This window comes from Rhinolophus sinicus, linkage group LG07 (genome assembly GCF_036562045.2).
Source record: "Rhinolophus sinicus isolate RSC01 linkage group LG07, ASM3656204v1, whole genome shotgun sequence".
NCBI classification, from domain to species: Eukaryota; Metazoa; Chordata; class Mammalia; order Chiroptera; family Rhinolophidae; genus Rhinolophus; species Rhinolophus sinicus.
In genome coordinates, this window is record NC_133757.1 from 79192161 (window position 1) to 79218095 (window position 25935).

A 25935-nucleotide genomic window follows, 5' to 3' on the forward strand; every position below is an offset into this window, starting at 1 on the left:
GGGAAGCTCACTGCCTGATGGAAAAATCCATCTTGTTTTCAGAGAGCCTGGACTTGGGCAAAGTCCATTCTCACAATGGAGTTGCAAGACATCCTCCAATGTACCACTGTCCTCCTCACATTGTCCAGGACCTACTCTGGACCCCAGACTCTAGGTCCAGTTTGACTCACATAAGGCAAAGCAGGTGTTCACTTCCCTTATTCTAAAGCCTATACCTCTATTATTATGACCCAGTATCCTTCATTAATTCTGGTAAAGATTCCTCTCCTTGGGTTAGCAGCCAGTGAAGACCCCTGAAGTCTGAGATACTGCTTTGACCCCCATCGTGTTTGTTCTTTCTCTCTCTGTCTCTCTCCCTCCCCTCCTTACTCTCTCCCCCCACCTCCTCTCTCTTCCAGATGACGACCCTGACAGTGCGGTGGACGATCGTGACAGTGATTACCGCAGCGAGACAAGTAACAGTATACCGCCACCCTATTATACTACGTCCCAGCCCAATGCTTCGGTCCATCAGTATTCTGTCCGTCCACCACCCCTGGGTTCCCGGGAATCCTACAGTGACTCTATGCACAGTTATGAGGAGTTCTCCGAGCCGCGGGCCCTGAGGTAGCCATGGTGGAGTGTGTGTGCGTGTGTGTGTGTGTGTGTGTGTGTGTGTGTGTGTGTGTAACCAGCTCTGTCTGCTGGAGTGGAAAGAGGAATAGGGGGCTGGAGGGAGCTGGGGTTGTAGGTAAGTGGGTCTAGAAAAGCAGCATTCATGCTTTCTTATAGGCAGTAGAGCCCTTGCTTTACACAAATTTGCAAGAAAACTCCACGAGGTTAAAAAAAAGGGGGTCTCCTTTGGCTGAAGAAAGAGGAAAGTCCGGAGGCCCCTGAAAGGTCCCCCTGAAATATGGGGGTACTCCCTTTAAAAGCCACCGGTCTCCATGTACTCTACTTGGGCAGGGGGAGGGGGCAGGGGGAGGAAGAGATGCCTGTTAGTTGGGGGTGTGAGGCATAGTGACATTGGAAAGACCCCAGCAAGCAGCCTGCTGCTGGTCCCAGGGTGGTCCTGCCCAGCCCTCTGGTGGCTCCGGTCCTTTGTTCCCGACCAACGGGCCTGGGCATAGTGATGTGGGCGCTGCCCCTGCTCCATCCAGCCACCATCACCACTGCTTTGAAAGGAGGCTGTCCCCACACCTGCCCATAGGTGGGTCCCCTGACTTGCGTGGGCCACACCACTGCCCTGTACCGTGTGCTGGGCCTTGATCCTAGGAGGCTGAAGCTTGGTTTCCAAACAGAACAATGACAAGATATTAAACAGATTGAATATTTGTAAAGCACTTAGATAGAAAACTCCTCCATCCTTGCTAAAAGTTCTTTGGGACAGTGTGCACGGTAGAGTTTGGGTCAAACGTAACTTGAAGGAAATCTTCATAAGCTTCCTACTCAATCTTTAGCATCGATGAGTATGATGTTTTTTGCAGGTATTTGAGTAACTTTTATTTTGAAATTTTCTATATACTATAGAAAGCTTGGATAGTTTATAGATGGAATATTTTGAAAGGAACTTTTTAAAAGCCTGAGCATCTAGTCCAGCCACTTTATTTTTTAGCTTCAAGGAAATGAAATGACATCCTCAAGTAAAACATGTAGTGGCAGAGGTGCATCGAGAAGTAAGCAAGAAAGGGGGTTCCTGGCCGAGGGCACAGCAAGTGCAAAGGCCTGGGCATAAGTTTAGGGTGTTGGAGGAATAGTGAGGAGGCCGATGTGGCTAGAGCAGGGACAGGAACGCGGGGGGACAGAGGGAGAGGAGGGTGGAGGGTTTGGGCTACACAATGGTGTAGGGCAGGTTTTATTTCAAGGGCACTAGGGAGCCTGGTAGGGTTTATAGTTGGAAGAAGCCCCTTTGTGGCTTCCATGAGAAGTAGGGGCTATCAGGAACAGGAGTGGCTGTTGGGATGGCATCTGGTGGAGATGGGAGAGCCTGGACCAGGGTGGGGCCCAGGGTGCAGAGAAGTGGATGCATTTCAATAAAGGTTTTCAAGGTGAAGCCAAGGGAACCCACGGCAGGGTCGGCTATGAGTGGACGCTGAGGCAAGGAGTGGAGGCAGGAAGACCCCAGTCCCTGCTGAATGGAGGGTCTCAGTGGTGGGAGGCCCCATTTGAGGTAGGGGGGCATCAAGAACCAGGTATGACCATGTTCAAGTTTCAGAAGGCCTAGGTCTGGAAGGGGGCTGTGGTGAAGACACTGATTCAGGGTCCCCAGCACGTGGGTAGAGCATTTGCAGCTCCCGCAGGGCATGAACAATCAGTGATCTCATGAATCTGATTTATTGCCTGTCTACCCAGACCGTACACGCCACGAGAGCGGGATTTTTGTCTTGTTCATGGCTGTGTTTCCCTGGTGCCTACAGCAGGGCCTGGAGCACAGTAGGTGCTCAAGCAATGCCGAGTGAATGACTCGGTGATGGACCTGTGTGACTGGGGCTGTGCGGACAGCGGCTCTGTGCCTGGCCCCTGAGCCACCTGCCTGTCCCGACAGCCCAACGGGCAGCAGCCGCTACGCGTCCTCGGGGGAGCTGAGCCAGGGAAGCTCGCAGCTGAGTGAGGACTTCGACCCCGATGAGCAGAGTCTGCAGGGCTCCGAGATGGAGGACGAGAGGGACCGGGACTCCTACCACTCCTGCCACAGCTCGGTCAGCTACCGCAAGGACTCCCCACGCTGGGACCAGGATGAGGACGAGCTGGATGAGGATCTGGATGAGGAGCTGGATGAAGACCTGGAGGACTTCCTGGAGGAGGAGGAGGAGGAGCTGCCTGAGGACGAGGAGGAGCTGGAGGAAGAGGAGGAGGTGCCGGATGACATCCGCGGCTATGCCGAGCGTCACGAGGCAGTTGTGGCTGAGCCCAAAGACTTCAAGCGCATCAGTCTCCCTCCAGCCGCCCCCGAGAAGGAGGACAAGGCCCCGGCCATGCCTGCCGAGGCCCCTGACGTGGCCAAAGCAGCCCCTAAGACACCCACACCCGAGGAAGTGCCTGCAGCTGAGCGGGCATCCGAGACTGAGCCCCCGAAGGCTGAGGAGAGGTAATGGGAGGGGGTCAAAAGGCTGTTACAAGGTCACTGTGGTCAGTGGTCTGTGGTGCCATGATGGAGTAAGCCTGGACCTGGGGAACGGGGGAGGGGTGGGGGAGTTGTCACAGGGCCATGGGTTCACTGAAGGGATCAGGATAGGTCCAGGAGATCAGAGGGGGGTTCAGTGGGGTCACAGGGGTCAAGCAGGGTCATGAAGGAGTTTTAGGGGTTGTGAGGGGCCAGATGGTTTGCCGGGGTTGGAGAAGTCACCAACGCATTGGAAAGACCCGGGGCAAATAGCATTATAAAGCGTCAGAGAGGCCAGGAGGATGAAAAAGGGAGCCAGGGAATCCAAAGGTGTCAGAGAGATAGTGGGCATGTGGGAAGGGGGCAGGGGCACTGAGATGGGTCAGAGAGGGGCACAGGTGGGGGTCATAGTGGGTCAGGCATCACTCAGAGGGCAGAGGGTGGAGGGGAAGCCCGTCACTGGAGCCTCAGGATGCCCCTTGCCTCAGTTTCAGGCTGCAAAATGAGGAAGGCCAGGAGGGCCAGGACTCCATGTCCAGGGCTAAGGCCAACTGGCTTCGAGCCTTCAACAAAGTGCGGCTGCAGCTGCAGGAGGTGAGTGAGAACCCTGGCCAGCTCACCCATGCCCAATGCCCTGCCCATGCCCTTGCCCAGACTGGCCACGCCCATTCCCCCACCTCCTCCCATGCCCCACCCACCCATGTCCTTTTCCCTGGGCCCACCCACACCAGCCCATGCCACGCCCAGGGGGCAGCTTGGCCATGCCCACCTCCCCATCCCATCCACCATGCTTATGCTTCTATACATCCTGGTCCTTCCATGGTTCCGCCTACACCAACTTGGCCACCCTCTCCTGCCCTTGCCTTGGCTTCACTATTCCTGGCCTCACCCCCAACCAAGGCCCAGCCCAACTCACCTACACCAGCCTGGGATTTCTTAGCAGGGAAAGAGGAGAGGTGAGCTGCAACCTGGAACTAGGTCATGGCTACGGCCATCTCAGAGGTCAAGTTCTTGGAGAAGGCTCGAGGTTAGGGACAGGGCTAGAGATCAGGGTTAAGGCAGTAGTCAGAGATCAGAGGTCAGGGTTAGCTGGTGTTAGGGGAAGAGGTCAGTGCTTGGGGTCATATTGAGTGTCAGTGTCAGGGTTGGGAAAAGGTCTGAGGTTGGGTCAGTATCAGAGAAGGAATTTGGTTAAAGGTATTGCAATTAGCATCAGGGTCAGGGTGATGACTTTTCAGATCGGTAGCAGGATTGAAACCATTCACTTATTCAGTCATTCAACCCATGCTGGGCTGGAGACAGAGTAGTATTGTTATCCTGCAGAAACTTGCAAATTGGGGTGAGACTGGCAAGAGGAGATTCTAATCACACTCCCAAAGTCTTTAACCATCCAATAGCAGAGCCACAGAAATTTCAAATCAAATTTCTTATTAGTTTTAAAATAGGATTTTATTTTTTGAATAAGTAATATATTCACATGGCTCCAAATTCAAAGGTAGAAAAGAGAATACAGTGAAAAGTATTGAATTACTTTCAATACAAAAGCAAATTAAATAAAAAACAGCAGCTACCCTTGTAATGGAACTATTAACATGACAAGAAAAATAAACATATGCGGTCTCTCTGGGTTTCATAGATGGGACATAAAACAAATCCAAGGCAATCAGGAAAACTCCCTAGAGGAGGTGACACTTAAAGTATTAAAAATACTTCAATAATATTTCAAAACAGGGTGCTGGCCCCTCCCCAGGCCCCCTCCAACCACGCCACCTTTTAGTTGCATGGAAATGTTGTCCTCGGGTCTACACTGAGACCTGAATGATAAATGGAGGCTGGCTGGCTGCAGAAGGTGGGAGGGCATACAAACAGGTGGCACAGCTTGGGCAAAGGCCCTGGGGCACAAGAGCAAACACACAGGTGAGGCTGCAGGGAGTTTAAGAAATGACAGAATCTTATGAGTATTTGATGAACTAGACCCTGAGAATCCCAGGAGACTATAGAAGTATGAGCTCTTGTTGGCAAGATGCTAATAGATCCCGAGGTTTGACATACAAGGAGACCAACATCCACTGAGGTTGGTGGCAGAGAAGCGCTCCCCTCTCCCCATTTTACAGATGGACAAACTGAGGCCCAGAGAAAGCCAGTGAGCTTCCTAAGGACCCACAGTGAGGACTAGGACCCAGGTTTCCTGACTCCTGGCCCAAAGAAGAGACAGAAGTGGGTGTGGAGCCTGCCTTGCCCTGGGGAGGTGTGGCCATATCTGTCTTTCTGTCCTGCAGGCCAGGGGAGAAGGAGAGATGTCCAAATCCCTGTGGTTCAAAGGCGGGTGAGTATCAGAGCTTTGGGGGTGGAAGGAAGTTTTGAACCTAGAGTCCAACGCTGGTTTGCACCATAGCCTCAGCCCAGCAAGGGCAAGGAGAGGTTCCATTTAGATAGGGCATAGGACTGGGCATGGGTGAAATAATGGAACCACTGTCATAAGGCATTCAGCGTCAAAGATGGTAATATGTTGAACCTTCACAACAAACCCATGGGGAGCCCATTACTCTATTTTGCAGGTGGTGAAACTGGGTCCAGAGAGGTATGTGCCTTGCCCAAGCCACTTGCATAATTCAAGACTGCTTCCCTCTAGAAGTCAATGTGAGATAAAGGAGAAATCCATTTTCCTGCAATGCCCATCTGCAACCCTGGAGTGAATGTTTTGCTTTGATTCTGCTTTTAAATCTCCCAGATTATTGTTTCGGCTGCTGGCACTTTTGTTAACAATAGTCATTTGGTCTTAAATGGAGCATTTTGTCACATATAACTTCTTAAGTTGCTGATTTTCAGAGGTGCTTTTTTTCAGACTTTGGATGGTGAGGTTAGAGGATGTAAAAGATATTTTTAAATTACATGAATGTTTTAAAATAGCAGCAGGAGAGTGACTTTCTTCCCTTGTAGGTCCTTTGCAAACAGAGGGTGACAGGAGCTGTGACTCCCAGATGAGCAGGTGTGCTGGGTGGGAGGCCCTGGAAGCAGGGACTGAGAGGGGGCTTCATGTGGGTGTGATTGATAGAAGAAGCTTTCTCAGGAGACTCCTGCATGGCAGGTGGGGTCAGTGGGGGAAACTTGAGCAGAGATATGGTTCAGGAGTCGCCAGGCCTCTGCCTGACCCTGCAGGTGGTGCTGGAGCATAAATTGCACCCCAGAACTTGTCCCAGAGTCATTGGAAGCCAGGCATCTCTTTCATTGGTTGGTGAGAACCTTCTAGAGAGGAGCCACAGCTGAACCCTCTCCAGGATGAGTACACTTCTCAGTAAAGTGAATTCGGAGAGGCCACTAGGGTGTCTGCCACAGCACTCATTGAATCCTCCAGCTGCTGCAAAACTGCCGAGAGACAAGAACACAAACACAATTTCCAGTTCCCTCATTCCCAGTGGAGTTGAAATCACTCCTTCCAGGATCGATTTTCAATCGGTGCATATATTTCCAATTTTGATCATAAAGAAAGGTGTCACTGATATTTTCGTGTATTATTTAGGTTTGCCTTAGTTGAAATTTTCATTAAACGTGGGCAGCGGCATCATCTCCCATCTCCCAGACGAGGAAGTTGAGGCCCAGTGTCTTCATTTCCTGGGGTTGCTGACCTTATCTTAACTAATGACCTCTGCAATGACCCTCTTTCCAAATAAGGTCACATTTTGAGGTCCTGCAGGTTAGGATTTGAATGTATCTTTTGGGGGGACACAATTAAACCCTTCACCTGGGGAGATCACATCTTCTGCCACAGCCTCAGGTGATGTCTGTTGAAGGAAGGGGGACTTCCCTGGGACCTTGACGTCCCTGTGTGTGGTGTGTGTCTTGCAGCCCGGGGGGCGGTCTCATCATCATCGACAGCATGCCTGACATCCGAAAGAGGAAGCCCATCCCACTCGTGAGTGACCTGGTGAGTGCCTGTGCCCTCCCCTCCCCCAGTGCTCAAGCTGTACCACTGTCCATGGCAGACCTGGGGCTGGGGGCTGGCAAAGTGTTCTCTAAGACTAACATAATCTGATTTCTACCCTATGTGCTGCATGGATACTTCAGGCCATGGTGAGTAATGGTACCCCCAAGTCGCCTCCCCAGAACCCTGCACTGGGATCTTGTGGCCCCAACCCATGGGTCTGGGGAGGGGACCTTGCCAGTTCCTACACTTCATGGGTGGGGAAGAGAGCAGGTGACTCCCTGCCTTGGTATGGCTAGTGGTTTTGTTCTGTGGCTGGTGACCATGGCCAAGTCTGAGCCATGGTGGTGGGGGATGGGGAAGTCCAGGCTGTGGGGCTGCTCACCTTCCAGGGACCCTTCTAACCCAGAATCTCTGTCACTTCCCAATTCTTTGCTGGTTCTGCTCCTGCTGCTGTGACCTGTGTCCTATTCGTCATGGCTGTGGCTTGACTCTGGCTGCTGGCCCCAAACCGTGGCTGTGGATGCTGCTCTCGGTGACAATCTCATGGGTGCCAATCAACCCCGTGACTCCCTCGGTGTCTTCCCCGCCTCAGTCCCTGGTCCAGTCCAGAAAAGCGGGCATCACCTCAGCCTTGGCCTCCAGCACTTTGAACAACGAGGAGTTGGTGCGTGGGGTGCCTCCCCCTCCCCAGCTTGTAAGGTGGGCTGGGCTGGGGGCTCCCGGAGGAAGAGGAGGAGGGTGTGGCAGAGACGGGCATTCCTCACTCTTCGGAGTCGGACAGCTCAGCATCGGGTTAGCAGCCTCTTCACGCAGGAACCGGTGGTTTCCGACCGCGTGGGGGCGGCGGAGGGACCGGAACTTGACTATACTCTGCACGGGGTGAGGGTGAGGCAGCACAGCGCCCCCAGGTGAGGGCCCTGTGCCCCATGCCGCACCCCTTCCTTCCCTCCCCGCAGAAAAACCACGTTTACAAGAAGACCCTGCAAGCCTTAATTTACCCCATTTCGTGCACGACGCCGCACAACTTCGAAGTGTGGACGGCCACCACGCCCACCTACTGCTACGAGTGCGAGGGGCTCCTGTGGGGCATCGCGCGGCAGGGTATGCGTTGCACCGAGTGCGGCGTCAAGTGCCACGAGAAGTGCCAGGACCTGCTCAACGCTGACTGCCTGCAGCGTGAGTGCGGGAGTGGGCTGCGTCGGGACGAAGGGGCGGGGCTGTGAGTGGTAGGGATGGGGCTCCACAGAGGCGGAGTGGAGAGAGGGGCAAGAACATGGGCGGGACTCTGCGAGATGGGTGGGGCATGAACAGCAGTCTGTGCGTGAGTAGGGGTGGGGCTCCTCGGAGGCGGGGTGGAGGGCGGAGCAGCAGAGGTAGGCGGGGCTTTGCGGATGCGTGGAGGATGAACCAGAGGGCCGCTGTGGGCAGCTAGGGGCGGCATAGGGATGGGGGGGCGAAGGGTGTGATGGGTGGAATTCTTTGGTGGGGAGGATGGGGTGAGAGGAGGGGAAAGGAGGTGTAAGAGGGTCAGAGAAGGGTGGCGCGGGGCTCAGGGACCGGCTTAACTGCAAGGGGCGGGGTTCATGAGAGGTAGTGGTTCCCCTGGAGAAATAGGGGTTAGGGTTAGTTCAGAGCAGGGAGGGGTCTCAGAGAGGGAGAGAGGTGTCAGAGAAGGGGTGGGGTCTTGGAGGAGGCAGGGGATTCAGAGAGAGTGGGTTCTGAAGGGTGAAAAGCCTGGTGGGAGGAGGGATTCAGAGACCAAATAGGAAACTCTAGCTTTTGGGGTGATTCACCTGACCCCCCACAGCTTAAAGTGACTGTGGCCGCTGCTGAGGAAGCCCTGGAGTGGGAGTCGGGGTGCTGGCTCCGGTGAGGGGCGCCCCTGGACAGTGAGGGCTGTCTGCTCCTGCAGGAGCAGCGGAGAAGAGCTCCAAGCATGGGGCAGAGGACCGGACCCAGAACATTATCATGGTGCTCAAGGACCGCATGAAGATCCGGGAGCGCAACAAACCCGAGATCTTTGAGCTCATCCAGGAGATCTTCGCCGTGACCAAGGCAGCGCACACGCAGCAGATGAAGGCGGTCAAGCAGAGCGTGCTGGACGGCACGTCCAAGTGGTCGGCCAAGATCAGCATCACTGGTGAGGCTGTGGGGGGTGAGGATGGCCGCTGGGTCCCTCTTCTCAGCCCCCTGTGCTTGCTCCCAGGCCCCTTCCTCCCCTTTGCTGTACTTGAGCATATCTGTGTCTCTCCCATGTACACCCGTGTGTTCATGTCTGCCCAAGGGTGTGTTGTGTATGACCCTCTATCGGGGTGCGTTTTGATTGGTGCCTCCAGAACCAGACCCCAGGGGAAGGAGTTGAGGGCACATGATTTATCTGGGAGGTGACCCCAGGAAACCCTATGGGAGTTTGGAAGAGAGACTGGGAAGAAAGGAGCCCTGCACAGGGTGCCAACAAGGAGGCAGTGCTGTGGACAATTGGGGCTCATTGCCACCTGGGACCACTGGGGGACAGTATTAGCTCCCACTGCAGTCGTCCTACCCAGAGGCAGGGGCCTTGTGGTGTTTATACATGCCCGTCCTCATTTGGATTTCCCAGAAGACAGATTCCACAGTGATTTCAGGGAAAGTGGGTGTCCAGGAGGTGGTCCCAGGAAGCCCCAGTGTGGGATGGAGACAGGAGTCTGGGAGCAGGGAGGAAAGGAGCCCTGCAGGAGATGCCAATGAGCAGGTAACTCCATAGTCAATGGAGGTTCAATCCTACCGGGGAACCTTAGGTGCACTGCCTAGAGCACACACCTGAGAACGTCCTACCCCAGGGATGACCCTGGGGCACCTTCCCGTCCTTCACTGGCTGAGGGTTCCCTGGGTGTCAGCTCTCTAGCAAAGCCAGCATGCCAACAGTGTCCGGTGGCCAGAACCAAGTACTCAGGCCACTTGACAGGTGTCCCAGCAAGCAGCGTGGAGCCCACGGCAGTGACTGTTTTCAGCAAGCCTCCTTCCTTGAGCCCACATTTATACCTGTCCTACCTGCCCCGTATCTTCCAGTGGTCTGTGCCCAGGGCTTGCAGGCAAAGGACAAAACGGGATCCAGTGACCCCTACGTCACTGTCCAGGTCGGGAAGACCAAGAAACGGACGAAAACTATCTATGGGAACCTGAACCCCGTGTGGGAGGAGAATTTCCACTTGTAAGTGCCTGGCTGGGCCCCCAGGACCCCATGCAGAGCTCCCTGTTGGGGCAGCCAAAGGGGACTCCAAGACCAGCCCGAGCCAGCTGCCTGACCCTGGCCCCCACCTCCCCCTGCAGCGAATGTCACAACTCCTCAGACCGAATCAAGGTGCGTGTTTGGGACGAAGATGATGATATCAAATCACGTGTGAAGCAGCGGTTCAAGAGGGAGTCCGATGACTTCCTGGGGCAGACAATCATCGAGGTGCGGACGCTCAGCGGCGAGATGGACGTGTGGTACAACCTGGGTGAGCGCCGGGCTGGTTCTGCAGGGGGCGGGGAGGGAGCCCCAGGTGGCCAGCCAAAGTGAGGAACTCAGCTGGAATGGAGACACAGTGGCAGTAAGAGTCAGTCTAGGGGCGGCCGGATGGCTCAGTTGGTTAGAGCGCGAACTCTGAACAACAGGGTAGCCAGTTCGATTCTCACATGGGCCAGTGAGCTGCGCCCTCCACAACTAGATTGAAGGACAACAACTTGGAGCTGTAGGGCCCTGGAGAAACACACTGTTCCCCAATATTCCCCAGTAAAAAAAAAAAGTCGGTCTAGGGGTGGCTGGTTAGCTCAGTTGGCTAGATTCATGCTGATAACACCAAGATTGCCAGTTCTATCCCCACGTGGGCCACTGGGAGCTGCGCCCTCCATAAATAAATAAATAAATAAATAAATAAATAAATAAATAAATAAATAAAAGTCTAGGAGCCCAATCTGATGGAGGAAGTAGGGTCTATGGACCCCAATCTGGTGAGGGAGGCATAGTCTATGAGCCCAATCTGATGGGGGCAGAAAATACCCCAGCTGAGAGGGTGAATAGAACCCAGGAACCTCTTAGTTTAGTTTGGGAGGATGAGGGAAGGATAGACTCTATGTATCCCAGTCTCAGAGTGGAGGCAGGAAGTAAGACCTGGGGATCCTCGGCTGAGGAGAGAGGCACAGACCCAGGAATCCAGCCTAAGAAGGAAGATTGACCTTTGAGAATCTAATCTAAAGGAGGAGGTATAGTTTGGGAATCCTAATCTGAGGAGTGAGTTACAGACCCAAGAACCCTGGCTAGAAAGAGGAGTAGAATCTGTGAGTGCAATCTGATGGGGAAGCAGGGCCTGGGAGCTCAGTCCAGGGAGAAACAGGGCCTAGGGCTCCTAGTCTAACGAGGGAGATGCAGACCCAGGAAGTTAATCTGAGTGAGGAAGTAAGGTCTGGGGTCCTAGTTTGAAGGGAGAGACAGGGCCTAAGGAATTCTAGAGACACAAGTCTAGGGAACCAATCTGAGGAGAGACACCCAGGCTTTAATTTCAAGGATTCCGGGAGGAAGACAGTCGTGCATACTTAAAACATCCCAAGGCTAGATTGAGAAGTTCTGACATTTCCATCCCTTTTTACTCTACAGACAAGCGAACCGACAAATCCGCTGTGTCAGGTGCCATCCGGCTACACATCAGTGTGGAGATCAAAGGCGAGGAGAAAGTGGCGCCCTACCACGTCCAGTACACTTGTCTGCACGAGGTGAGGCCCGCTGCTTTTCCCTGCCTTCGAAGCTTGATCTCCCCCATGGCCTCCACTTGCCATTTCTGTTTGCCCGAGCTCTTTCTTCCTCTTTTTGGCCATATTACTCACACTTCCCTGGGTCTCTGAGACTGTCTCCCTTGCCATTCTCTCTGTCTGGAAAACCACTCCCCATCCATCAATGTCCAAATTCAGGGCTCCATTCTCTGGGAAGCCTTCCCTGACCTCCAGGCAGACTCTCACTATTCAGATCCAGATCTTCCATCTGTCCCAGCCATGAACACCCAGGGTGGGCTGTTTGTGTCTGGATCTGTCTCTTCCAGCCACCTGGGGGCTTCGGGAGAGAACTCAATTTGTTTCATGAATAAATGATTGACTAGATGAATGAGTGATGAGCGTATAAAAAAATGGATGGACAATGGAGAGATGAGTGGATGGATGTGTGGTTGAACTATTGGAAGTGTAGATGAATGGATGAAGAATTTGGCAGTAGATAGATATATAGATGGGTGGATAAATTGATAGGTGATGGATGGTTGAATGTGTGGATGGATGAATGGATGGTTGGGTGGCTGAATGTATGGGTGAACTATTGGAAGTATAGAAATGTAGATGGATGAATTTTAGAGCAGTTAGACAGGTGGATGGGGGAGTAGATGCATGGACAGATGGATGATGGATGGGTGGATTGACGGTTGATTGGGTGGAAGGATGCATTGTTGGATGGATAGATTAAGCTGTGGGTAAATGTATGGAATTGATAGATGTGTGCGTGAATTATTAGAAGGGTGAATTGGTGGATGGGTGTTTTTGGGGGTAGTTGAATGGATGGGCGGGTGGGTGAGTGGGTGGATGGACAGACAGACTGACGGATGAACAGATGGGCAGACGGATGGACAGACTGGTGGATGGGTGGAGAGATGGATGAATTATTGGAAGAATGGATGAGGGACAGGTAAAATTTGGTGCAGCTGGATGGATGAAAGAGTAGATGAATGAATTAATGAATAAACAGATGGATGGATGACATAAGATGCTCTAGACCTGGGATCTCCCCTTGTGCGCCCTTGTACTCTCTGATACCTTCTTTCTTGTGTTGGCAGAACCTGTTCCACTTTGTGACTGACGTGCAGAACAATGGGGTGGTGAAGATCCCAGATGCCAAGGGTGACGATGCCTGGAAGGTTTACTACGATGAGACAGCCCAGGAGATTGTGGATGAATTTGCCATGCGCTACGGTGTTGAGTCCATCTACCAAGCCATGACGTGAGGCTGCAGGCTGGGGTGGACATGAGGGCGAGGTGTAGGAAACTGGGGGGAGGGGTGGTCACCAAGTGGACACTGGCCATTCTGGGGGATGGAGGGGTTCTTAGGAATAGGAATGAGAGAGGAAGTGGGTGTGGCGAGTGTTACCTAATTCCCCTGGAGGTTAGGAAAGTGCCATTGCTGGGGGCTGGGGTGATAGGGAGGAGAGCTGGAGTTAGAGGCAGAGATAGGACAACTCAAAGAGGAGACAGAGAAACTCAGGAGGACGGAGTCAGGCAGAGGGTGAGAGGACGATTGGAGGTTGGGAGGAGCCACTCACGATGCATTCTAAGGGGGTGCTGAGGCCTGTCCTGGCTGGACACCAGGCCCAGTGCCTCCCACTCCTTCCCACCAGCCACTTTGCCTGCCTCTCCTCCAAGTACATGTGTCCCGGGGTACCTGCCGTCATGAGCACCCTGCTTGCCAACATCAATGCCTATTACGCACATACCACCGCCTCCACCAACGTGTCTGCCTCCGACCGCTTTGCAGCCTCCAACTTTGGGGTCAGTCCCAGGGGCTGGGGGATGAGGGCGAACCCGACCCTGGGTGGCTCCTAGATCCCCAATCTGGACTTGATTTGCTGTGTGACTTTGTACCAGTCCCTTCTCCCTGAGCATCAGTTTACTCTTCTGTAGAATGGAAACAGATGTTATGAGAGTTCGGTTCAGTGGTGGGTGGGATGCTCTTACCGCACAGTAAGCCCTCAGCCAATATGGCAGCCACCTTTTGCCGCCACACTCAACGTCCAAGTCCCTGCTTACATCTATCCTCCTCCTCTCCTGCCTTCCCAGAAAGAGCGCTTTGTGAAGCTTCTGGACCAGCTGCATAACTCCCTCCGGATTGACCTCTCCATGTATCGGGTGAGAAGTGCATGCATGAAGACTTACCTCCACACGCATGTGTACCCAGAGGGGACAGGTTCCAGCAGGCATGCACACGGGAGGACCCATCTTAACAGGCAGAATGTGTTCCTCTGACATGTGTACACATATGTGAGCAGTACCTGCCCAACCTACTTGGTGTATCCAAGAAGGACCCTCCCCCCGTTGCTTCAAGCTGTTCTCATTGACCCCCAACTCACCTCCTGAAACTCTGGAGTTCTTGAATCTCCCCTAAGGCACTGTCTCCCACCCTCCCCTAGCCTCTTCCATAACCCCACCTCTGTTCTCCCTTCCAAAAGAATAACTTCCCAGCCAGCAGCCCAGAGAGACTCCAGGACCTCAAATCCACTGTGGACCTTCTCACCAGCATCACCTTCTTTCGGATGAAGGTAGGAAAGGGGACCCAGTCCCATTAGATCTCTAAGAAGGATTCTCCTACTATTCGGCAGTAAGAAAAGATGATATAGGAACATTTGTGACAACATGGATGGATCTTGAGAGTGTAATGCTGAGCGAAACAAGTCAGACAGAAAAAGCAGAGAACCATATGATTTCACTGATATGTGGTATATAAACCAAAAACAACAAAAGAACAAGACAAACAAATGAGAAACAGAAACTCATAGACACAGACAATAGTTTAGTGGTTGCCAGAGGGTAAGGGGGGCGGGGGGTGGGGGGTGGGAGATGAGGGTAAGGGGGATCGAATATATGGTGATGGAAGGAGAACTGACTCTGCGTGATGAACACACAATGGGATTTATAGATGATGTAATACAGAATTGTACACCTGAAATCTATGTAATTTTACTAACAATTGTCACCCCAATAAATTTAATAAAAAAATAAAAATTTAAAAAAAAAAGAAGGATTCTCCAGGACTCTTAGCTCCTAAACAAGCAGCATCTCTCCTGAAGAGCTGGGGCCTTTCTCAGTGACCCTCTGCTTTCATACTGTTACAACATTTCTTTAAACCCAGAACCACTTGCAGCCACTTTCTGGGCACCTCCTGTCCCAGTTGTGCCCACCCATGCCCATCTCCCTCCCTCCAGGTGCAAGAACTCCAGAGCCCGCCCCGAGCCAGCCAGGTGGTGAAGGATTGTGTCAAAGCCTGCCTCAACTCTACTTATGAGTATATCTTCAACAACTGTCATGAACTCTACAGTCGGGAATACCAGACAGACCCGGTAAGGACCCCAGATGAGGTGGAAGGAAAATGGCAAACACCATCAAGGCTTTGGCTTAAGTCCCAGATCTGCCCCTTCCCAAGCGATATAACTGTTCTGAGCTTTAGTACCTCCCTTTGTAAAATGGGGTCATTAACCCATGTCTCAGGATTGAGAAAGAGATTCAATGAGATACAAGTTTGGATAAAATATACTTGAGTGCTTAGCACCTGCTATACAGTAGGTGCTCAATAAATTCGATTTTAGTTAAGTGTAGTTGAGTTTGGCATAGTACAGTGTGCCTGGAATAGAATCACTGTTCAATAAATGTTGAGTTGAATTGAATTTTTTGAGTAGAGTTCAGTTTAGGTCATTTAAACTCAATTTATTTGAAATTTTCCAACATGTGTTTATCTACACATATAATGGTCCAGAATTTCAAAAGCATTTCAAGGAACTTACTTATGCTCTATTAGGAAGGAAAGATGAATAAATTAGAAGTTTACAACCCAGGGTGATTAGCACTGGGGTGGAGGAATTGCAGGAGGCTGTGGGAGCCTGAGGTGGCCTCAGCTTGGGCTTCTGATAGGAGGTAACACATAAGCTGAATTCAGTTCAATTTTATTTCATTCTGTTTCATTCAGTTGACTTGAAATCCAGGTGCTCTTAATTGAATTGGGTTAAGGTGAAGTGGATTAAATTGGTTAAGTTTAGTTCAACTATAGTCAGTTTAATTCCATTTATTTCTACTTGGTTGACTTAAATTAAAACTGCTCTTGGCTATTTAGTGAGCAGTACTGAATTGGATTGAGTTGAGTTTAACTGAGTAAAAATGTATTCATTTCCATTCAGTTAACTTGAGTTGCCATTGTCCTTGACTGGGTTGAGATGGCTTGAGTTGGGATGAGCTGGGTTGTTGGATTAGGTGCGGTTGAGTTCAATTAAGTGGGGTTGAGGTGGGCTCATTTCAGTTGAGTTTAGTACATTTATTTCCATTGATTGACTAACGTTAGATTGAGTTGGCCTGAGTATGTTAGACTGAATTAGGCGGGTAGAGTTGGATTGGATTGCCTTGGGTTGAGTTAGATTAAGTTGGGTTGATTTGGTTTGCGTTGAATTCAGATCAATTTATTTCCATTATTTTGATTTGGGTTGATGTTGATCTTGAAATTAATTAGGCTCAATCCAATTGAGTTCATTTGAATTAAATTCAATCCAATGAAATTTAATTCCACTCCATGCAGTGTAATTGGCCCAAGTTCAGTTACACTGAATTAATGCTGAGAACTGCCATGTGTTAAGCTAAGTGGGTCTGATTTGCATTCGTTTCAGTTCCATTTAGCTTAGTGGGCTTGAATTTATTTAACTAAATCCAGTTCCCATCAGTTTTATGAGCTGAGTCTACTTAAGCTTTGTGAAGCTGAGTGGGTATGAGGTCCGCTTGAGCCAGTTTACATGAGTTCAGTTCCTTCTCTGGCAGACCTCCCACCTGAACCACAGACATGTTAAGGGGGCCCATCCCTCACCAACCTCCTGCACCTCAATAATGAACTGGCTGAAGCCCCCATCTCTGGACCCCTTGTGGCCAATTTCTCCTTTGCCCCGTCCAGGCCAAGAAAGGGGAAGTTCCCCCAGAGGAACAGGGCCCCAGCATCAAGAACCTCGACTTCTGGTCCAAGCTGATCACTCTCATAGTGTCCATCATCGAGGAAGATAAGAATTCCTATACTCCATGCCTCAACCAGTGAGTTCTGTGTCTGTGTCATTTGCTATCTGGCGATCACGGTGTATGTGTGTGCACATTTTTGTGTCTTGTACGTAAAGGTGATGTCTAATTACACACAGAATGGTTACGTGGGAGCAATTAATTGTGGGTGTGGTTGTGCCTGGATGAAATATGGCATACTTTTCAAGCATAAACATAAAATCGTGCGTCTGTACACAATCACTGGTGTAATCAGACGTGTACTTTGTATGTATTGATTTGTGTGAATAACAGTATATACATATATATATATACTATATAATTCTGTATGTGTGTAGGTTCATAAATAACAATAGTGTTGTTCTAGTGGTTACTATGTGCAAAATACTCTACTAAACGTTTTAGATTTAAATTGCCTCTTACATGCGGGGATGTAATTTTGTGTATAGCTGTGGTCTATGGGTTTAATTGTGTATTATGTAAAATTGTGGAATACACTTCAATATACAACATTGTGTATTGTGTAGTTGTGTGTGAACGTGTGCACAGTTTTGGTTTGTGGATTTACATGTCTGTAGAATTTTCATCTGTTAGCTAAATGAGCTGTTGTGTTTTATTTCTCCCTGAGGTAAGCGCTAAAGGGAGCCCTAACTCTGGGGAGCCATGACCTCTTGGCTACTTAGATACGAAGTTAAGATCAGGGATTTTGGATGGATGGATTAAAGGATAGATGGATGGATGGATAGATGGATGGATGGACAGATGGACAGGCGGGCAGGTGAATGGATGGGTAGATGGATGGATGAGTGGGTAAATGAATGGATGAAGGATGGAGGGATATGTGGGTGGAAGGTCAGGAGAAGCAAGGCCTCAGTGCACAGACACTTAGCAAGTCAGTGGCTGTGAGGGAACTTGAATCCAGATCCCTTTGTCTGTCCTGCACTACGCTTTGGCTGAGAAGTCGAAAGCAGCCTGTGCCATCTGGCTTCTGTCTGCCAAGTTTTCATACTGCCATGACTTTTGCCAGGTTTCCCCAGGAGCTGAATGTGGGTAAAATCAGCGCTGAAGTAATGTGGAACCTGTTTGCCCAGGACATGAAGTATGCCATGGAGGGTGAGTCCCTCCACCCCGGTGTCTCCCAGCCTGGCTCCAACAGGCAGCCATGCGTCAGGGTCCCCTGTAAAGCTATGAGCGCCCTGCAACTCACACCTAGGTTGAACGCCAATGGCGGCCAGAGCAGGCCCTGCTGAATCGGAGGGTGGCAGACCCTCCCAGCTGAGCCTCTCCCCTGCTCCCCTTGCCAGAGCATGACAAGCATCGTTTGTGCAAGAGCGCCGACTACATGAACCTCCACTTCAAGGTCAAGTGGCTCTACAATGAGTATGTGGCCGAGCTTCCTGCTTTCAAGGACCGAGTGCCTGAGTACCCTGCGTAAGTCCCCTGCCCACAACCCACGCCAGAATTGTAATGCTGACCGCTCTACTGAGGCCCAGAGAAGAGGGCTTACCTACTCAGGGTTCCCTGGGCATCGGGGGCACAGGTGGGGCTCAACCCCAGTGTTCTCCATTCTTAGTCATTGGACTCTGGACTCCTATAGCCACACAATTAATAATCATAAGTGTCAGGAACTTTGCTGAACAGTCCCACGTGTCTTTTCTCATTTAATCCTTTCAACAATTCTATGAGACAGGAGCATCATAATTTCCATTTTGTGGATGAAGAAATAGAGGGTTAAATGCTGAAGGATTTTCCCAAGGTGACGTCCCATAAGTAACAGAGCCCGATTTGAACTTGGGATGTCTGTGGTAGAGAGTGGGTTGGTGGCCTCCATTTACCTGGGACCTACTATGTGCCATGTTAGGGTCTCAGAGAGTAAACCCACTTGCCCATGGGCAGTTTATCAATGAGGGTTCCCACAAGTCTGGGCCTTGCTCTGACAATGGTCACCCGGCCGTTTCATGGGCAAAGTAGATGACGCCTGATGGGGGTGGGGAGCAGGACAGTGACCACTCAAGAGCACAGGGTGAGTTTGAGCAGAGGGTCATGGGAACAAGAGATGGCAGAGCCCCACCCTGGTTCTCCATTCCAGGTGGTTTGAGCCCTTTGTCATCCAGTGGCTGGACGAGAATGAGGAGGTGTCCCGGGATTTCTTGCATGGAGCCCTGGAGCGAGACAAGAAGGATGGGGTGAGAAGGCTGACCCACCACTAAGCTCCTAGTCTACCATGGGGGCCTCACTCCCTCTGGGGTCCATTGAGATCCAATTTGGGAGCAAAAACTGCCCTTGGGATACGGCCAGTCTCTGAGAGGTACCCGCCATCTTTGTCTTGTTCATGGTGTTTAAAGTCTTTCATTCATTCAACGAGTGTGAGTTTATGAGTCCTGACCACCCACCCACACGATGGCCTCTGCATCCGGCTCTAAGTCAAGTTCACACACTGTCCTTCTCATCCCAGGGCGGTTGGTCTCTGGCTCTCCCCATGGAGCGTGAAAGGGTTCAGCTCTGGGGACTGTCAGGCTCTGACCCCTCTCCTCTCTCCTGCCTCCCCTCCCTCTGCAGTTCCAGCAGACCTCAGAGCACGCCCTGTTTTCCTGCTCCGTGGTGGACGTCTTCTCCCAGCTCAACCAGAGCTTTGAGATCATCAAGAAGCTGGAGTGCCCTGACCCCCAGATCGTGGGGCACTACATGAGGCGCTTTGCCAAGGTGCAAGGGTGTGGGTGGGGCTGGGGATGTGGTCCTGTGGGGGGTGGGTTGGGATAGGGTCAAGGTTGGAGTTGGAGTTGAGTTTGGGATTAGGGTCAGGGTCGGGGTTGAGGTTGGGGTTGAGGTCAAAATTGGGGTTGCTGATATCGCTGGGATTGAATTTGGGGTTGAGGTCAATGTGGGGGTTGGTCCTTCCGTAGAGGTTGGAGTTGTGCTTGGGGACAAGGTTACGAGTTGAGGTTGGGGTTGAAGTCAGGGTTGTAATTCAAGTTGGAGTTGAATTTGGAGCTGGGGTCAGGGTTGGGGATGGGGTTGGATTTAGGGGGACTGTTAGGATTAGAATTCGATTTGGCATTCTTACCATGAGTGTTCAGATTTATGTAGAATTTGAGTGGGCCCTGGGGTGAATTTGGAGGTTGAGATGATTGGACTGGGTTTAGATTCAATTGGATTTGCTTTAGGCTGTTTTGAAGTTGGGAAACGCAGGTAAACATTGAGATTCATTTTGGAATCAGGTCATGCTTGTGGTTTGGGCTGGGTTAATGTGAGTCTACATACAATAATCATCTTTACATGGTGGTGTCTTTCCTTGGTTGTGATGGCCATCCTGGGTGGAGAATGCTCCCAGCCCAGTGGTCCATCTCAGGTGCTAAAGTGAGTCTGAGTTCATCCCTCATCTCACTGGTGGCCCTTGATGGGCCCGCCCAGCCCCAGCCCCTCCTCTCACCTGTCCTGTGTCCTCCCCAGACCATCAGTAATGTGCTCCTCCAGTATGCGGACATCATCTCCAAGGACTTCGCCTCCTACTGCTCCAAGGAGAAGGAGAAAGTGGTGACCTCCGGGGGCCCCTGTCCTGTCCCCTCCCAGCCCCTTTCTGTACCCCCAGGGCTCCATCCTTCCCTGGGCTGAGTCCTGTGTCTGTCTGTGTGTGTGTCCACCTATGTGTGTCTTACTGTTACGTCTGGGGAGGTCTGGAGGTGAAGGGACAATGTCTGGTTACAAATGAAGCCTTCAGGGTATCTGTATGTGAGCATACAAAGCTTTGAGCCTGTGGAGGGTATGTGAGAAGAACTCCCCTTCCTGCTGTTCTCAGAGGCCCAGCCCACTTACTTGTGTCTTCCTTCCCCCCTGTGGGTCCCCAGAGACCACCCTCCCCAACATTCCCAGGAACCTGGTCCCAAATGCTGTCTTCCATTCTCCGATGACCTTGTGGGACCCCAGCTTCCCCCAGACCCAGACCCTGAAACCATCCGGGGTCCCGGGCGGTGGGTAGAGGAGGCTCTGGGGAGGAGGGGTCCCGAGCCCTGACTGCCCTCTCTGTTCCCATCTCCAGCCCTGCATCCTCATGAACAACACTCAGCAGCTGCGAGTTCAGCTAGAGAAGATGTTCGAAGCCATGGGAGGGAAGGAGGTGAGGTGGGGTCAGGCAGGGTGACCACCCCCCAATCCTTGCAGTCCTTAGAGCTTGCACCTGATGAAATCCGGCTTAGTTACTCCCTCAAACCCAAGCAAGTGGCTTCACTGCCTGTGCCTCAGTTTCCTCTCCAGCCCATTGGGGTCCCTTTCCCTGAGTTGGATGGGAAGATGTCCCAGACATGTGGATGCTCTGTAAACCTGACCTGATGTCCCTTCCCCCTCCTTAGCTGGATGCTGAGGCCAGTGACATCTTAAAGGAGCTCCAGGTGAAACTCAACAATGTCTTGGATGAGCTCAGCCGGGTGTTTGCTACCAGGTGGGGACATCACCAGGGCTGGGAGCAGAGGGGAGGGGGCAACCCCCAGATCTCTGAGCCTGGGGCATCCGGAGACTCAGCAGATGTAGTGGTGAAGACATCAGGCTTGGGGTTAGACAAAAGTCATTTTAATCCTGGCTTCACTGCTTACCAGCTGTGTGGCCTGGGGTGAGTCACTTAACCTCTCTGAGACTTAGTTTATTCAACTGTGGGGATGATGATAACAGTATCTGAGTAGGACTGTGCGGGGAAAAGAACAACACAAGTAAATGTCTTAGCCAGTGCCCAATTCTGCTATTATCAGTGCCCCCCGACCCCTTGCTCAGTTTTATGCCATGTCCTACTGATGCTGGGCACAAAAGGTCAAGGTCCACAGATCAGCGTTATGGCCTAATCTGGCTCTTCTTCCAGAGACCAGGAGAGTCTGGTCTGAGCTCCTCCCCTTTATTCTGCCAGCTTCCAGCCGCACATCGAGGAGTGTGTCAAACAGATGGGAGACATCCTTAGCCAGGTGAAGGGCACGGGCAATGTGCCAGCCAGTGCCTGCAGCAGTGTGGCCCAGGATGCTGACAACGTGCTGCAGCCCATCATGGACCTGCTGGACAGCAAGTGAGCCAGGCCTGGGTGGCGCTGGCCAGTGAAGGGCCCTGGGTGGGCCGCAGAGAGCAGGGCTGGCCAGGGGAGAGCACTAGGCATGTTTGCTGGGTGGTAGTTGCATGGTTTGGACGGGCGGGTGGGCAGAGGCATGAGGGAATGGAAAGATGGGTGGGTAAGCGATCGGAGGGATTGGTGAGTAAATATTGGTATTGGTGAATGGATGGCGGTTGGATGGATAGATGACGTGAGGGATGGGTGGGTGGACAGATGGGTAGATTAAAAGAGAGATGCTTAGAAGCCTAGATGGATGAAAGGATGGATGGATGGATGGATGGATGGATGGATGGATGGATGGATGGATGGAAATAAGGATAAATAGATAGAAGTGTAGATGGGAGGATAGATGGAAGGGAGAGAGAGAGTGGAAGAAAGGATGGATGATGGATAGTTAGATGGTTGGATGTATGGAAGGAAGGAAGATGAGGAGGAAGGGAGGGAAGAGGTGAGGGAGGGAGGGAGAAAGAGAGGGAGGGGAAAACAAAGAAAGGAAGGAAGGAAGGAACGAACGAAGGAAAGAGCATTAAAGAAAGTTGGAGGAGGGATAGTTTGGTGGGGGGGGAATCAGTTGCTGGATGGATCATGGGGGATTGCCCTCTCTCCTTCAACCCTCATACATTCAATCACAAATTCTTTGTTATTTCCCCACTTAACTCTGCCCTCTTCCTACCACTCCTTTCCCCTCCCTCCTGAGCATGGCCCAGCCTCCTCACCTTCCCTGGTCTCCTCGCAGCCTTCTTAATCCACTTCATCCCACTCTGTTCTTTTGAACAGTAAAGACTATCTTTCTCTTTCTCTCTTGAACACTCCATGGCTCCCCACTGCCCTCATGCTAAGGCTCAGGTCTTCCTCCCAGACTTTGAGGCTCCATTCCCATCTTGACCTTGCTGAGCTGTCCAGCCACCATTTGCTCTTCATGTGTATCACGCATCCTAGCCCCATCAGACCACCCAGGGGTCCTGTACAGGCTCTGTGCCCTCTTGCATGTCCATGGGATGCCCGTAGGTTGAGGGGAAGGGTCCAGTTCTGTGGGTCAGAGACAGCTGGGCCCTCTCTCAGACCTGTCCTTTATCCACAGCCTGACTCTCTTTGCCAAAATCTGCGAGAAGACCGTGCTGAAGCGGGTGCTGAAGGAGCTATGGAAGCTGGTCATGAACACTATGGAGAAGACCATCGTGCTGCCACCCCTCACTGACCAGACGGTGAGGCCTGAAGGGGTCAAAGGGGATGCCTGGGCCACCTCCCCTGTGGGAGCCCAGAGAGCTTAGTGCCAAAGGTAGTGGGGCTCAGAGGTCATCCAGGCACAAGGGTTATCCAAGGGCCAATGAGGCCAAAGATTAGAGAGGTCATACACAGGTCAAAAGTCACCAAAGGGTCAAAGAGGTTGTTCAAGGCTCAGTTCTTCAAAGATCAGAGAGGTCAAGTAGAGTCAGGTGATGTCTAAGGGACATAGAGGTCACATGTGGAGTAGGGTTCTCCAAAGGTCAGAGATCACACAGAGACGGAAGTCAGCTTGGAGAGCAAGGCCACCCACAGGTCAAAGAGGTCATAGGGGTCTGTGGGTTCATCAGAGGCCTTTGGGAGGTTAATCACGTGACAAGGAGGGAGACACCATGGACTTCAAAGACGAATAGAACAAAAAGGGCTCATGGCTGTTGGGTGGAGGTCGCGGAGAGCATCCAAGATCAGAGAGGTCAAGCAGAGGTCTGCTGTCATCCAGAGACTAGGACTGTGCCTCTGGGACTCTTCGGGGAACAGCCCAGAGACAGAAGATCTCCAGGGATCAGGCTGCAGGGTGGGAGTGGGGGTACCACATCTGTGGAGGGGAGTGGGGGGCGTGGGTTCCTCTGGAGAGGCATCAGGTGGCCTGGGCAGCAATGGCATGCCAGATGATGGCTCAGCAGAGTGGGAGGATGCTCCTGGGTGGACATGGGAGGCTTGGGGAGGGAGGGTGGGGGGCCACCAAGAGGTAACGATGGTGCAGGTGGCTTGGACCTCCCGCAGCCGGCCCTGCCTCCTCTGGGCTGGGCTGGTTCACGGGTCCACCCCTGGGTGCCGTCTCCGCCCTCTCCCTGGCCTTCCTGGGAGACTCATGGTGACTTATTCCCCCCTCCCCACCACCTCGCCCCATCACGGCTGACAGATGATCGTAAGTAGAGGCCCGTCTGTCCGTCTGTCTGTCCGTCCGCTCTGTGTGTGGACTCGGCCCACCGCGTGGCTGCACCCCCTCACCCAGTGCCCCCTCCTCACCCACTGGCCCCCCCACCCACTGTCCCACATCCTGCCTAGATGTGCCTGTGTCTGTCTGGGGCCCGGGCATGGGGAGGGGGCGGGGCCTGGAGGGAGGGAGGCCACGCCTACCACCCCGCCCCCTTATAAGTATGGAGGCTGCGGCTCCAGGCTCCCAAACCCCTAGCCCAACACCTTCACATCTGCCACTGTCCTTTAGTTGGGATTCACCCTTCCTCCCATGCTTAGACTCCGCTCGGGTATCTGAGTCTCTCCGCAAAGCTAGAAGGAGGTTCAAAGTCAGCGCGGCCCCTTTGACCTCCCCTTTAGGTTCACCACCCTGGTCCCTACTCAGCTGCTTAGCACTGGCCCTCCACCACCCCTGCCTACCTCTGCCCAGCTGCCCAGCTGCACAGATAGACACACACGAATCCCAGACACCCAGGCACCCAGGCGGGGGACGGCATTGGTACTTTGGTGTCAGGAAGACTTGGGGTCAAATCCCAGCACAGCCACTTTTTCTCTCTCTGTGACCTTGGGAAATCACTTCATCTCCGAACCTCCGTTTCTTTGTCTGGAAAAAGGGGTTAGTTGTAGAAAATGTCTGAGGGTTGTTGTGATGGGATGATGCATTAAAGTGCTCATCTCTGTGACAAGCAGAGGCAGTGCTCACTAAATTAGAGTTAATATTGTTGTATTGGTGATGGTGGTAGTATTTAGCCACATACCAGGGCAAAAATCAGTAAAACCACTTCAGAGCCCCCCTTTATGGAAAAGACAAGGCTGTTACAATATTTCACCTTGTCAGAATTTACAAGAGCTCATCTTCTTGGTAGCTGCAATCTGGATCTTTGGCTGTAACTAGCAGTGGCGGCATACCCAACCACAGACAATGCATTTGTGGGCAGGGGCTAAGGGAGTTCATGTTTCTTGATGATTCCTGTATGCCAGACCTTCTCGGAACTGTGGTTTCAGCTTACCTTCATGGCAATGTTTTGAGCGAGGTGGTTATCATTATTCTCATTTTGCAGATGAGGAAAACTGAGACTCAGAGAGGAGTCACTTGCTCAAGTCCACGTAGTAAATAGATGCCAGAGTCAGGATTCAGATTCAGGTCTGTCTGAATATGGAGCCCATTTGCTTTCCCAAGAACCAAGAACCTCCTATATACAATAAATGTAAATGGATTATATTTTGGCAGCAACTTCTCTCCTTTCTCTCTAGCTCTGTATTTCCCCTTCTCCTTTTCTCTTCTCCTTACTGGTTCTCTGATTCCCTCACATGTTTTAAGAGTCGGTCATTAAGGCACACATACATTCCCCTTTACAACCCAGTCACAGGCCCCTGTGCAGGGCAGATGCCCCTTACGCCCTGGCCCCGTGAGTACATGTGTGATCACCCTGGGTTTCCACCTCACACTGCTGGCCAGTTTGATCACCCTGTGACGTTGTCTCTGCAGGGCACCCTCTTGAGAAAACATGGCAAGGGATTAGAAAAGGTAATGAGGGCCTTGTCGGTGCTGAGGTTTGGGTGTGTGTGTGCATGTGGGCGTCTGTGTACTCGGGCAGGAAGGTCAGCTCCCCCAGCTGGTCACGGGTAGGAGGTGGGCATCCTAACCAAGTCCCGCAAAACCAGAATTCAGAGGCGGATGATTCTCCAGGGACACGGCTTGCAGTTTATGTGCACGTGTGACCTAATGTGTGCACATAGAGCTCCCGCCCTTTCCCAGCAACACCCAAAGGGCTTCTCCCAGCCATGGACTCAGCTGAAACTCTATGGCTTTGAGAGGAGCCCAGACACACCGTTGCCCTGGATTGA

General features: G+C 52.0%; 1 protein-coding gene across 4 annotated transcripts in view; it reads left to right on the forward strand.

Annotated features, from left to right (window-relative positions):
* UNC13A (unc-13 homolog A) overlaps positions 1-25935 on the forward strand; it is a 59138-nt gene that overhangs the window by 19719 nt on the left and 13484 nt on the right. The window contains exons 9-36 of one of the 4 annotated variants that reach the window (XM_074337925.1): positions 399-606; positions 2525-3067; positions 3571-3676; positions 5362-5408; positions 6929-7007; positions 7148-7153; positions 7600-7671; positions 7964-8183; positions 8920-9147; positions 10056-10197; positions 10317-10486; positions 11623-11738; positions 12842-13005; positions 13400-13550; positions 13839-13907; positions 14228-14317; positions 14981-15115; positions 16705-16838; positions 17827-17912; positions 18104-18230; positions 18889-18985; positions 19359-19502; positions 20250-20333; positions 20836-20913; positions 21146-21234; positions 21691-21843; positions 22967-23090; positions 25577-25615. In XM_074337925.1, coding sequence (XP_074194026.1) covers positions 399-606; positions 2525-3067; positions 3571-3676; positions 5362-5408; positions 6929-7007; positions 7148-7153; positions 7600-7671; positions 7964-8183; positions 8920-9147; positions 10056-10197; positions 10317-10486; positions 11623-11738; positions 12842-13005; positions 13400-13550; positions 13839-13907; positions 14228-14317; positions 14981-15115; positions 16705-16838; positions 17827-17912; positions 18104-18230; positions 18889-18985; positions 19359-19502; positions 20250-20333; positions 20836-20913; positions 21146-21234; positions 21691-21843; positions 22967-23090; positions 25577-25615 — 3701 coding nt within the window. The remainder of the gene's footprint in view (positions 1-398; positions 607-2524; positions 3068-3570; positions 3677-5361; positions 5409-6928; positions 7008-7147; positions 7154-7599; positions 7672-7963; positions 8184-8919; positions 9148-10055; positions 10198-10316; positions 10487-11622; positions 11739-12841; positions 13006-13399; positions 13551-13838; positions 13908-14227; positions 14318-14980; positions 15116-16704; positions 16839-17826; positions 17913-18103; positions 18231-18888; positions 18986-19358; positions 19503-20249; positions 20334-20835; positions 20914-21145; positions 21235-21690; positions 21844-22966; positions 23091-25576; positions 25616-25935) is intronic. The other 3 variants (XM_074337926.1, XM_074337927.1, XM_074337928.1) reach the window with 3 other exon arrangements.